The sequence below is a fragment of the Perna viridis genome, chromosome 13 (assembly GCF_037379345.1).
Source record: "Perna viridis isolate PV_CMFRI_1.1 ecotype Kerala chromosome 13, ASM3737934v1, whole genome shotgun sequence".
NCBI lineage: Eukaryota > Metazoa > Mollusca > Bivalvia > Mytilida > Mytilidae > Perna > Perna viridis.
Genome location: NC_142457.1, coordinates 21532718 through 21545052, shown reverse-complemented (window position 1 = coordinate 21545052; position 12335 = coordinate 21532718). Strand labels below are relative to the sequence as shown.

The 12335-nt window shown below is 31.1% G+C and overlaps 1 protein-coding gene across 1 annotated transcript in view; it reads right to left on the bottom strand.

Annotated features, from left to right (window-relative positions):
• The window catches only part of LOC148599985 (cilia- and flagella-associated protein 65-like), a 68889-nt gene extending 56554 nt beyond the window's left edge, over positions 1 to 12335 (bottom strand). The window contains exons 1-4 of the mRNA XM_088557320.1: positions 12178 to 12335; positions 4226 to 4459; positions 2512 to 2650; positions 756 to 886 (exon numbers count right to left, since the gene is read on the bottom strand). Coding sequence (XP_088413446.1) covers positions 756 to 886; positions 2512 to 2650; positions 4226 to 4449 — 494 coding nt within the window. The 5' untranslated portion in view covers positions 4450 to 4459; positions 12178 to 12335. The remainder of the gene's footprint in view (positions 1 to 755; positions 887 to 2511; positions 2651 to 4225; positions 4460 to 12177) is intronic.

The following is a 12335-nucleotide window of genomic DNA, read 5'->3' as shown; positions in this document are numbered from 1 at the left end:
TAACACCGCCGAGTGTTTAGGTTATTGAGGATCTAACATCACCTAGTGTGTAAGACATTGAGAATCTAACAAAGCCGGGTGGGTAAGACATTGAGTATTTAACACCACCAAGTGCATCAGACATTGAAAATCCAAAACCGCCAGATGTGTAAGACATTAAGAATCTAACACTGCTGAGTGTATCAGACATTAAGAATCTAACACCACCAAGTGTATAAGACATTATGAATCTAACACTGCTGAGTGTGTAAGACATTTAGAATCTAACACCACCAAGTGTATCAGACATTGAAAATCCAAAATCGCTGGATGTGTAAGACATTAAGAATCTAACACTGCTGAGTGTGTAAGACATTAAGAATCTAATACCACCAAGTGTGTAAGACATTAAGAATCTAACACTGCTGAGTGTGTCAGACATTAAGAATCTAATACCACCAAGTGTGTAAGACATTAAGAATCTAACACTGCTGAGTGTGTCAGACATTAAGAATCTAACACCACCAAGTGTGTAAGACATTAAGAATCTAACACCACTGAGTGTGTTTTTTCTTCCACCCAAAAGTTAAAATCAAATGTGAATCTCTTTGATATCTTAAAAGTAAATGTTATGGAAATACAAAAAAGCATGTGATGCCCAAAAGGGAAATGATTTGTTACAATTGAGTATATGGCCAAGCAAGCCGTATATGTACAAACTGTAGTTCAAAGCAAACATGATCTGAAGTGTATCCATCATCCACACTGTCTCTTACCCAGTATTTGTCACTTCAAAAATAGTTTCCACTGAATCCTTTGCAGCACACATACTAAAATCTAGGAAATCTGGAACTGAAATATCAACTTGTGGTAAGACTGCAACTAGTGGAACTTCAAATGACCCTTCCTGTCAAATAGAAAAAAACAATTTATTACTTAATTGATTTAAAAAGAATTTTTGGCATAGAATTATGTATACCAGTAATCCAAAATTTGTCAAATATCAATTCATTTTTCTTCTGTTGTACAAGATGATGCCTGCATAATTTTATGTGTGTGCACAAGTCCTAAGCATATATTATATAAATGAAGAAAGCAGAAATGAGGAATGTGCCAAAGAGACAACAACCCTATCAAACTGTAAAAACAAAAATCAAAAAAAAGTTATGGAAGCCAGTATGAGCCACTAAAAAGAATTTCTGTTGTAACTTCGACATAACTATACCATAATATTGACATACAATGTCATAATTTTCACATAGCTATATCGATATTTTGACAGAGGATGTCATAGTTATGGCATATTTTTTTCAAGTGGTCCTAACTGGCTTTGGTAATCAATGGGACTTCAGTGAATGGTGAGAAGTATCTTTTTATGACACCGGCCCCTAAAACAACAATTATACCAGTCTAATGCAATTGGTATTTCAAACATCACACTACATGTACATGTACTTAAGGAGGAAGACCTAGGGTAAGGGACATAACTCTTACCAATAATTGGAACATTTGTATAAAGCATTTTACATCAATGTCATTTAAGCATCAAAGTAACTTGGATTGATTTCATTCTATTTCAAATGAATTTGAAAGCTTGATAAGCTTAGGTGAAATTGAATATGATGCAAACGTATCACTGATTTCAAGAGTGATGTCCCTTACCCTAGGTCTATCACCTTAAAATAAGAAACAATGATGATTTTATCCTAACAACTATTTACCTACATGTATTAGTGACTATCCTTTATAATATAGAGAACATAGATTTATCAAATGAAATACAAATGTAAATTTGGTAATTTCAATCTTGGACTTTCTTTTGCCAATACATCACAACACAAATATCAATCCGCCTATCACAAAATATAAAATTTATGTTAAAAATATCAATGGAGAAAATCTATAATACAGTAGTATACAGAATAATCAATTGGTTATTTTGAAAAACAAAATAAAATTACTCATGCAAAGAGGATTTGACTCGTGTGCAGACACAAATTAAATCTAGGCACACTTTGATTAAGGGGGTTTTTAACGTCCTTGACTACCCTGTTGGGTCTTGCATGGACAACTTGGCATACTTTGATACTCATTATCATATTTGGTTACTTACTCTTTCCAATTAGGCAATGGGTAAAAACATGATATGTAAAAAATCACAATTTTGATTTGACTATTTTCACCATCAGAATCAAGGATAACAGACAAGATTTTCCATATAACTGTGGACCATTGAGTTATAATATCATTGAATTGCACTAAAAATGAACATTTCAAGGGCAGATAACTCAGTCAAAAATCTCATTTTTCTATCATTCTATTGAAAAATTTCTGAGCAAACCGGATTTAAATCCAAAGATGCAGGTATCAAATAATGGCCTTTTCAAACAGAGAAAGCATCCTTGAGTGATACCTTATTGTCAGATCGGTGGGTTTTGATATGCATGTTTCTGATTTTTCCAATTTTGCCTGATTCGTACAAACACTCACACTCAATTATCCTGATATTTACATCAATAAACATATATTTACCTTGGTATGGAACTCTATGCTGTCTTGGTAAACAACTTTCTCTAATGGACGGAATGTAATTGGTAATGAGAAACTTGTTCCAGCACTAAGAACAACTGGTTTAGGAAACAGAGTTGTGAAAAATCGGGATTTTGGATTCCTGAAATTAAGTAGCACTCCAGCTAAGAATCATGCAAAATGTGATTCATGGGTAAAAAGCCTACATATTTTTTTTTGATATTTTGTTTGAATTGCCATAGTAAACAAAAATTAACAATCAGTTTTTCATGTAACCTGTGTTCTTAGGAGATAAAAATTATATAGAATGCACTGTAGATTTCAAAATTAAGGGAGATAACTCTGTAAATGACACTCAAATACAATAGAATCTACTGGATTTTCAATGTATTTACAGCATGTATCTCATAACAGCAGGCAGATTTGAATGAATAATTACAAATTTCATAGTAAAGACTCATAAAACAACTAAATTAAAAAAACAAAAATATGTAGCCTTTTTGGGGTGTATCACAGTTTTCAGATTTTGCATGATTCTTACAAAGACAGCTATTTCACATTTATTCACAAATGATGTTAAATTTATAGTTACAACATTCTCTACATTTGAATTCAGGGACTTAACCTGTCAAAAACAAACCCTGAATAATCCGTAAACTTGTCTATACCAGACCCTTTTTAAAGGCCCTTTACATCAATTTTGTTGTATTTTTAAATCTCAGTATACCAAACACCTATTTAACTCAAGTACATATTTTATAATAAAATAATATATCTTGTAATTTAAAAATAGAAGATTTGGTATGATTGCCAAGGAGACAGTCATCCACCATTTACATGTACATGTAGGCCTGGGGTAAGGTACACAACTCTTGCAAATCATTGGAACGTTTGTATTCAGCATTTTACATTAATATTACATATGCATCAAAGTAACTTCGATTGATTTTATTCTGTTTCAAATGAAAGCTTGAAATGTTTTGGTGAAATTGAATATGATACAAACATATCACTGATTTCATGAGTTATTTCCCTTACCCTAGGTCTAGCTCCTTAAACTTCTACAGTACATGTACATGTCACCAGATGCACTATCAGTAATACAACATAATTTAAGGAGGTAGACCTAGGGTAAGGGACACAACTCTTAAAAATCATTGGAACGTTTGTATTCAGCATTTTATATCAATCTTATGTAAGCATCTAATTCATTTTATTCTGCTTCAAACGAAAGCTTTAGAGGCTTTGGTTAAATTGAATATGATACAAACATATCACTAAATCATGAGTTATGTCCCTTATACTAGGTCTACCTCCTTAAGGAGTGTTTCTAATTTTCTGAAAATGTGATACAAAATAACCTCATTTGTGGCAGTTTACACTTATACGCCATGAAGTCTTTTTTGAAAAGTATAAAGTAGCATAACCAGGCTATTGAGTATAATCAGTCCATCAATTAGAAACATTCCTTATACATGTTATAATTTAATTTCTATTGGATGACAGTCCAACTATTAATAAAATAATTCGTAATCAAAACATTATTTTGTTTGGGATTATTTGAATCACAAAGTGTGGACCAATTGACATTAATGAAGTCATTATACCAAGCCTGGTTAAATTATACTAAGTAACCTGTTTTGCTCAAAGAGAACGATCCAATCAGAAATCTTGTTACAAATCAAATTAAAGTATTGTCTAAGTAAATCAATCTTACATGTATTTAATTTTCTGTGTTTTTATGTTGACATTTTTAAGCACTATGTTTTTTGTGTATTCTCTTCCTGGTTCCCAGCCCTGATACACAACATTATTTATAACTTCAAGTCCATAATGGTTATTTTTCAAGGACTTGATTTGGCGAGGACTCATGGACGGTTCCAATTTGCTTGGATCTTGGGGTACAGGCCCAACTTGTGTCATTTCTAGTACGGCAGGCATCTTTAAAAATCTACAAAAAGACAATGAAAAAATATTGAATCAATCAGAAGATTGGAATGATAAATTCCTGGGACAGATGTTTAAGTCAAGTGCAGCTCTGCTTTAAAACCAGGCAGAAACTTATGATAAGTGATTCATGCATTTTTTAATCCTAAATATTTTTGATTGGAAATCCTTCAGTAGGCCTGATATAATGTGGAAACTGTATTCAAAGATAAAAGTACAGATGAAAGTCACCCACTAGAGATATTAACACTCGAAGTTTAGTTACCTTCTACTACAAAAAAGTAGGGGAAATTATTACACTACGCAGGTAAAATCAAAATTATTTCCACATGATTTTCACCCAAATTGAGCAAATAAATGTTCATGAAATTCAGATGAATAAAGCCTTCATGTGAATTGGTGTAAAGTGAATTTCATGCGAAAATCAAGTGAGGCTCAATTAACATGAATTTCACATGAAAAATATTGGCCTTTGTATAACCAGAGAAAAAATATTTCATCATACATTTATGTATATAGAAAATCCAAAGAATATGAACATAAGTACAGCTCGCAGCATAGTCTGATAAATGCCAGGTATACCTCCAATACCTGGCATACCTGGCACAACTCTTAGAAGTTAATCTCTGTTATGAAAAAATGAAAAAATAAATGAATACATTTCCCAAGATGAGATTCTGAAATGTGTAAAAAATCTGAAAAATAATGAAGCCTATGTTAAAGACAAATTGTAAATGAGTATATAAAATCAACCATTAATCGATTTATAGAAATATATGAAAACTTTTTAACTTGATCTTTGACACGGGAATAATGCCCCAAAGTTGGTTGTCCGGTATCATTAAACCTTTTTACAAGAACAAAGGGGATTGCCACAATCCGAAAAATTATGGACCAATAACTTTAGTTAGTTGTCTCAGCAAATTATTTATGGCTGTCTTAAATATACGACTGAATAATTTTTTCAATCAGTTTATGATACTAAAAGAAAATCAATGTAGTTTTCATGAAAATTATTCTACTCTTGATAATATATTTTCAATTTTTTCACTGTTCCAATTTATTGATATCTAAGAAGAAAAAATTATACTGCGCTTTTATTGATATTGAAAAAGCATTCGATAAGGTGTGGAGACATGGTTTCTTTCACAAATTACTGTAAACCAACTAATATTTGCTTTAATAAACTTTTGCAAATTTTAATAAATGAACTGATTCGCGGATACTAATTTTCGCGATATTGACATCACTGAAAATTATTTTTCGCAGATCTACGACTATCTTGTTCAATAAAATACAAATAAAATTGATTTAGCTTTGTCTTGTCATGTCTACCTATGGATATCCCTCCTATATGACAGGAAACCGCCATTTATTGTATACTTAATGTTATATACTTGTCTTGTCAACCGGAAGTTTAAAATTGCGATGAAAAAATTGTGCACAAGACACCCAACCTGATCAATCCAATTTCCCCAACTTGTTCGTGGATATAAACGTGATTTTCACAGGCTCACGAAAACCGCTAAAGTTTTTATCACACAAAAACTTTATATTTAATAATTTTAATACTTAAAATTAATAATGTTAATGGAAAAATGTATAATATTATATTCAATATGTATTCCAATATCAAATCATGTATTTCTTATAACAATTGTTAATCAGATTACTTTAAATGTAAAGTTGGAGTACCTTTCCTTTTTTCAATTTTTCTGAATGATTTGGAAGATTTTATTTTGACAAAAAACATTTTTGGATTACAAACTGTTTCCTATGAAGTAGAAAGAGAATAAGAAGTATATTTTAAAATATTTGTTCTTTTATATGTAGACGATACCGCTCTCTTGGCCAAATCACCAAAGGATCTCCAAGCTCAATTATATGCCTTTCAAGAATATTGTGAAACATGGAAATTGACGTTAAATACAAATAAAACAAAAGTCATGATTTTTGGATTGGGCAGAACCAGAACCAGCAAGACTTAAAATTCTCTGATGGAACCGCTGATATTGAAATTGTTATAGAATTCAATTATCTTGGCATTGTCTTTACCAAAACCTGTAATTTTTGTATGGCAAAAAATCATATGGCTGATCAAGCTCTTAGAGCTATGTATGAGCTTCTTATATTGGGACACTCTATAAACTTCCAATTAGTATTCAAATTGTTTTATTTGATTAAATGGTAAAACCTATATTACTTTATGGCTGTGAGGTTATTGGATGTGGTTATAATGATGTATTGGAAAAAGGTCACTTGAAATTCTGTAAAATTCTTTTAAATCTGAAATCTTCCACTTCTAGCTATATGATATACAGTGAGCTGGGTAGATACCCAATAGAAATTGATATCAAGTCGAGGTGCATTGCATTTTGGGGAAGACTTGTATCTGGTAAGCAGACAAAAATCTTGTGCATATTATATAAAATATGTAAAAAATTCAAAGAACAACTCATCTTTATACTGGGTGTCGTTTACACAGAAAATTTTTAATGAATGTGGCTTTTCATACATATGGAATAGCAAAAATTTCGAAAGTGTTAACTGCCTTAAAGGTGGTGTGAGGCAAAGCCTAATGGACCAATTCGTATAATCTTGGCATTCAACCATGTTTGACTCTCCAATAGCATTAAATTATAGAATCTTTAAGACTAGGTTCGAATTTGAAGAATATTATAATATTTTACAGAAAACTGACACAATGAAATTTTGTAGGTTCAGAACTATAAACCATCAATTACTGATAGAAAAAGGCAGATGGCAAAATATAGATAGAGAAAACCGACATTGTCATCTCTGCTCATGTCAAAAATTAGGAGACGAATACCACTACACATTTGAATGTATAAATTTAACCGAAAAACGCAAAAGACTTTTACCGAGGTATTATCTGAAAGCTGATAACACCTTTAAGTTTCCAGAACTAATGTCAAGTAAAACAAAAAGTTATTAAACAATTTATGTAAATTTATTGAACATATTAACGATACTGTTTGATCTCCTGGCTGACTATCTGTCTGTACCATCATTTTGTCACAGTTTTGAACATATTGTAGTGTTTCTTCATGAATGTGTATGTTATGTACTTGTTGATATTCTCTGTACCAAAGTAAATTGGCAGTTTGAAAATAAATATATACATGTATGTTATTTCTAATATACAACTCATTAATTAATTGAAAGTAAGTTTTACATGTTCACCTGGACAGGTACAAGTAGATAACTTAAATAGGTATTATTGAGTGATGATTAGTATTTTTTTGACACAAAACACTTGAGGTAAATACTTTGTTGGTTTATCAGACACTTTAATAAAATAGTGCATAAAATGCAAATAGTTGTTATTTTCCTTTTCTTCCAATGCAGAAAAATGCTTTTTATTTATTTCAATTTCAAAGGGGAAAAGTAAAAAGTGAGTTAAAAAGTTACAAATGTCACAGTTATGGTTTTCAAATTTGTACTCAAAATGAAATTGAAAAATTAACGAGAATAAAATTTATAAAAATGAAATAACATAAAACAAAACAAAAAATACAAGTAAATGAAGACATCAGTGTTAGGTTTTCAAATCAGAGAGTTTTGACTTATTATTTTTTGCTTTTTTTTTAATTGGGCAATTGGTGAACTGACTGAAGGATTAGCAAAAGATTTTAAAGAATTTTTTTCATAAAAGTGGTTGACTGCACTAGCATACATGAACATCTGAAGATCAATGATAAGTACATGATTATTTTTAACACTTGAAGTGTAGCAAATCTTTTTTTTTCTTCACAAGAGTTAACACTTGAAAAAAGCAATTTAAGTTATTGAATATAAGGTACACAAGTAAGTAAAATAAATTAATAGATTTATAAAGCAGTACCACCTGATATTTAAAGTTTTTAATTTGCCCTCAGGTTCATTCTGAGTAATCAGTGCCAGGCTTATTGTTTTATGACCTTTTCACCATCCTGTCATCCTGGTTGCAAATATCAATTACAAAAACACTGGATGTACGTTTAATAATTAAAGAACAGAATCTGATTTTTTCATACATTTTCAACAAGTTAATTTAAACATATATTTCAAATCTTCAATTTCTTTTATTGCAATAAAACTGGTAAAAAAAATCTAAAATCTGTTACAAAATGTAAATAAAAAATAAATAACTAGAAAAAATATGGTGTATATTATTCAGGCCCCAAGGCTTAATCTTAAAATGTAAGGTTTTCAAGTTTGAACACACAGTTAATTAGTTTTACAGTTATACACTTAAGTATTAAACAGTAAATTAAAAGAAAATAATGAAACTCTAACTTTAACTAGAGATTTAATGTTTTTATAAGTAAAACTAATGACCTTGAAATGTTACTAAAATATGTAGGAAAGAAGTTAGTATAATGTTACAGAGCCTGATACACACTGTGATTGTATATTTAAAATTTGCTTTTTTTAAACCAGAAAAAAATAATATTTACTTTTAATAAGCAAAATTTTATATTAAATCAATTTCAATCATTTAGCAAAAAATGTCATGTTTTATAATTAAAATTTTGTAAAAAAAAATGAAAATAACAAAAAAAAACACATTTTTTTTTTAAAATAACTCTTCTACTTTAATATCAATTTTAAGATACTGAGGTTAACCACCTCTAAGAGATAATTAACTGTACAGGTAAAACCACCAGTATGTCCATGTGCCTGTTTAGTTAATTAGTCACTTCCTTTTGTATATTGGATACAGGTGATGCTGGGGGATGTGGTCCTGTTAATTAGGAGCCAATAAGCAATAAATACCTGGCATTGGATGCCAGGTATGAGGTATGCCAAGTATTTATCAGACTATGCTGCCAGCTGTACTGTACATGTAGGAGGAGTTGTTTTCCAAACCTAACAGTTTCATTGATTGAGATATGATGAAGCACCCCCTGCCTGGTTTTTAGACAGGACCATACTTAATACTTGTTGTTTTCATTGTTTATGAAATGCCAGGCCTTAAATTAAGAGGCGGTACCAGGTACTTTTACCTTTCTAAACTACTGAAAGGTACCTCCAGAATTTTAAAATTTCATACGTTTTTATTAAACAAAATGATGAAAAGTACCTCCTACAAAACCAAAGGTTCCTACATGCAAAAAAAATAATGAAACCTCTGAAATGTAGATCTATACAAGTCATAGAATTAGGAATAACTACAGATTTGAGGTACTACCCCTTAGTTGGTGGGGCCTACATGTATATCATTTATAAAATAAAAAGAAAACAATTTAGAAGTATACATGTATGTTTGTTTATCCAAAAAAAAATTTGAAAAGAAAGTATATTTTCTTTACATGTATTTTAAAAGTTAATAAGAGTAAGGCACAGCCTACAGCATCCATTTTCTTCTAACATTTGCAAAATCATTGAAAAAATGGACAATAGCTGAAAGGGGAAGTACAGGATAGAGTCTAAGCATGTAGTGCTCTTCCAAATGAGCAGTGACAGTTTTACCAAGGGGCAAAGGGGACTTTTAATTTTAAATAATTATCATCACTTTAAAATTAAGTTACAAGTGTCATAATATAGTATGATCTCATATAACTATAGCAGAAGCCAATTAACAGCTAGTATGTGAATCTTGTCAAATATGTATCAGATGATGCTAACCCTACTGGTGCACCTGGTCTATGCTCCCAGTTTTTAGTGGAGTCCGAGTTGCTCATTTGCTTTTGTTACTTTGTATGTATGCTTTTAGTTACTTCATGTTCTTTGTTGTGTATGTCTGTTTTCCATGTCTGGTCTTTGTCCCTGGATTACATTCTTTTGATTACCCCTATAACCTTGGTTCCCTTGATTTCTTTCAAATCATATACCCCTAAGGTTTTGTAAACCGACATGACAGAAGCATGTGTTTTGATACAAATATGGTACCCATAAATGTCTGTTGTTTTAATTAAGGGATTATTGATAGTTGAATGGCTGCAGATTTATGGAACTATAGCAACTCATAAGTAACTCAATATCGCCAGCATTATCTTTACTCAATTTAAGTGATATAAAAATATGACAATTCCCTGGACCAGAATATGAATTGGAAAACAAAAAACCTATTTTCATCAAGCGAATTAATTTTAGTAACTTGGAAGTTTGCCTTATGATGTTCTTCCACAGTCTGAGTTTTAAATAGAGCTGACGTAACATTTGATTTATATATTATATTTCAATCCCCTATATTGTCTACTGATTATGCAAGGACAGAATTATAGAAGGGACTTTTATGCCCCAAACCTGAATTATGTGCTAAGCTTTGTTAAAATGTAACCAAGTTCATAAAAAGATACATATGATTATTACATCACACATGGAAAATAAATTTAAGTTATTTTTTTTTTTATCATTGAAGGGTTACTGTTTTCCATTTATTTGTTTTTAATCAAGATTTTCACAAAGCGGCATCCAAGCTTGATTTAACAAAATAATGAACATCAAACAGTAACACAGTAGAACATTGTTTGATGTTCCACTCCTTTTTAAACTTCTTCCTGTTTCAAATAGCGTAACATATAATGATTAAAATTCAAATAGAATTAATACAAAATACACAGTGACATTTAGCAAACTTGAAAGACTATTTAAACCAAGTTTACATATCGAGAAAGATTGTTTTGGCACATGATTCAGTTTTAAATTTTAAATCATAATGCTGCCATTCCAGACAGCAGATGTGAAACATATCAATTCACAATGGTCCTTCTTTGTAGAAACTAAAATTTTATGAACATTCCAAGCGTTTTTTAACATGCGGGATATTTACATTTTCGGCGAAGATTTAATTAAACTTTTTTTAACATCTGGTAAACACAATGCATCGACTTTGGCACCAGTCATCATACATTTTTGTAACTTCTGTGTTTGACCAACATAAAACCCATCAATTTTCAAGCACAGGGGCTTGCTCCCACTATCAAATATGCAGTCAAACTAGTACAAAAAAATGTATATAACATGAACAGAAAACTGTTTAGTTTATTAAATGTGAATACAGTTCATAATGACATTAATAGTTGTATATTTGCGGACAAGTTTGACAACATTTCTGCAAATCAGGCATTTCTGTCATGATTCCGTATGTTTTTAATGCAAACCAGATGTGTGGACGATTAGCCTGAAGAGACTCCCTGTCAACGAATGCATGGACTAAAAGCCACTGTCTTTCAAATATTGCAATGCTGTATCCATGCATTGCAATGCCATGTGTGTAGTCCTAAATAAAATTGCATGTAAATAACAAATATATATACATTAATTTAGGGGATGGATCAACCTTATAACAAATTTCGCCCAACCACCCCTAGTGGCCCTACACCCAGCTGACCAAGGCAAGTTCTGGATCCACCACTGCTTAGCTCTACATGCACAGCTAGTAAAGCACTATTTTGAAATTAACATTTCACCCACCCAAGGAACAAGACATGAACCAAAATGATGACATCAAACATCAACCCTGAACTGAACTATACTAGATTGAAAACTGTAATGAGCATGCTATCTTTTGTTTATATACCTCAATAATCTGTTAAGTAAAGGGTCGTTCAAGTAAAATATCGTAAATTAAGTATATTTTACCTCCAACACATAATAGTTTATAATTCTTTCATACCCCAACCATCTTCCCTAGCATTTTCATTATATAACCCAGAAATGGAATTTAAGACACAAAAAATGATAGTTATAACGAACACCTGACATATTACATACATTGAGCTAGTGGTCTGTTATTGAAAAATGAAAGGTATGATGCTCCGATCTGTATTTTACAGAGAAGCCTCGGCTCCCTCATCTGCCGCCATGTTGTAAACATCAAAAATGGCGGCGTTGCTAAGCATTGACAATTTCCCTGTTATTAATAAAGTTGG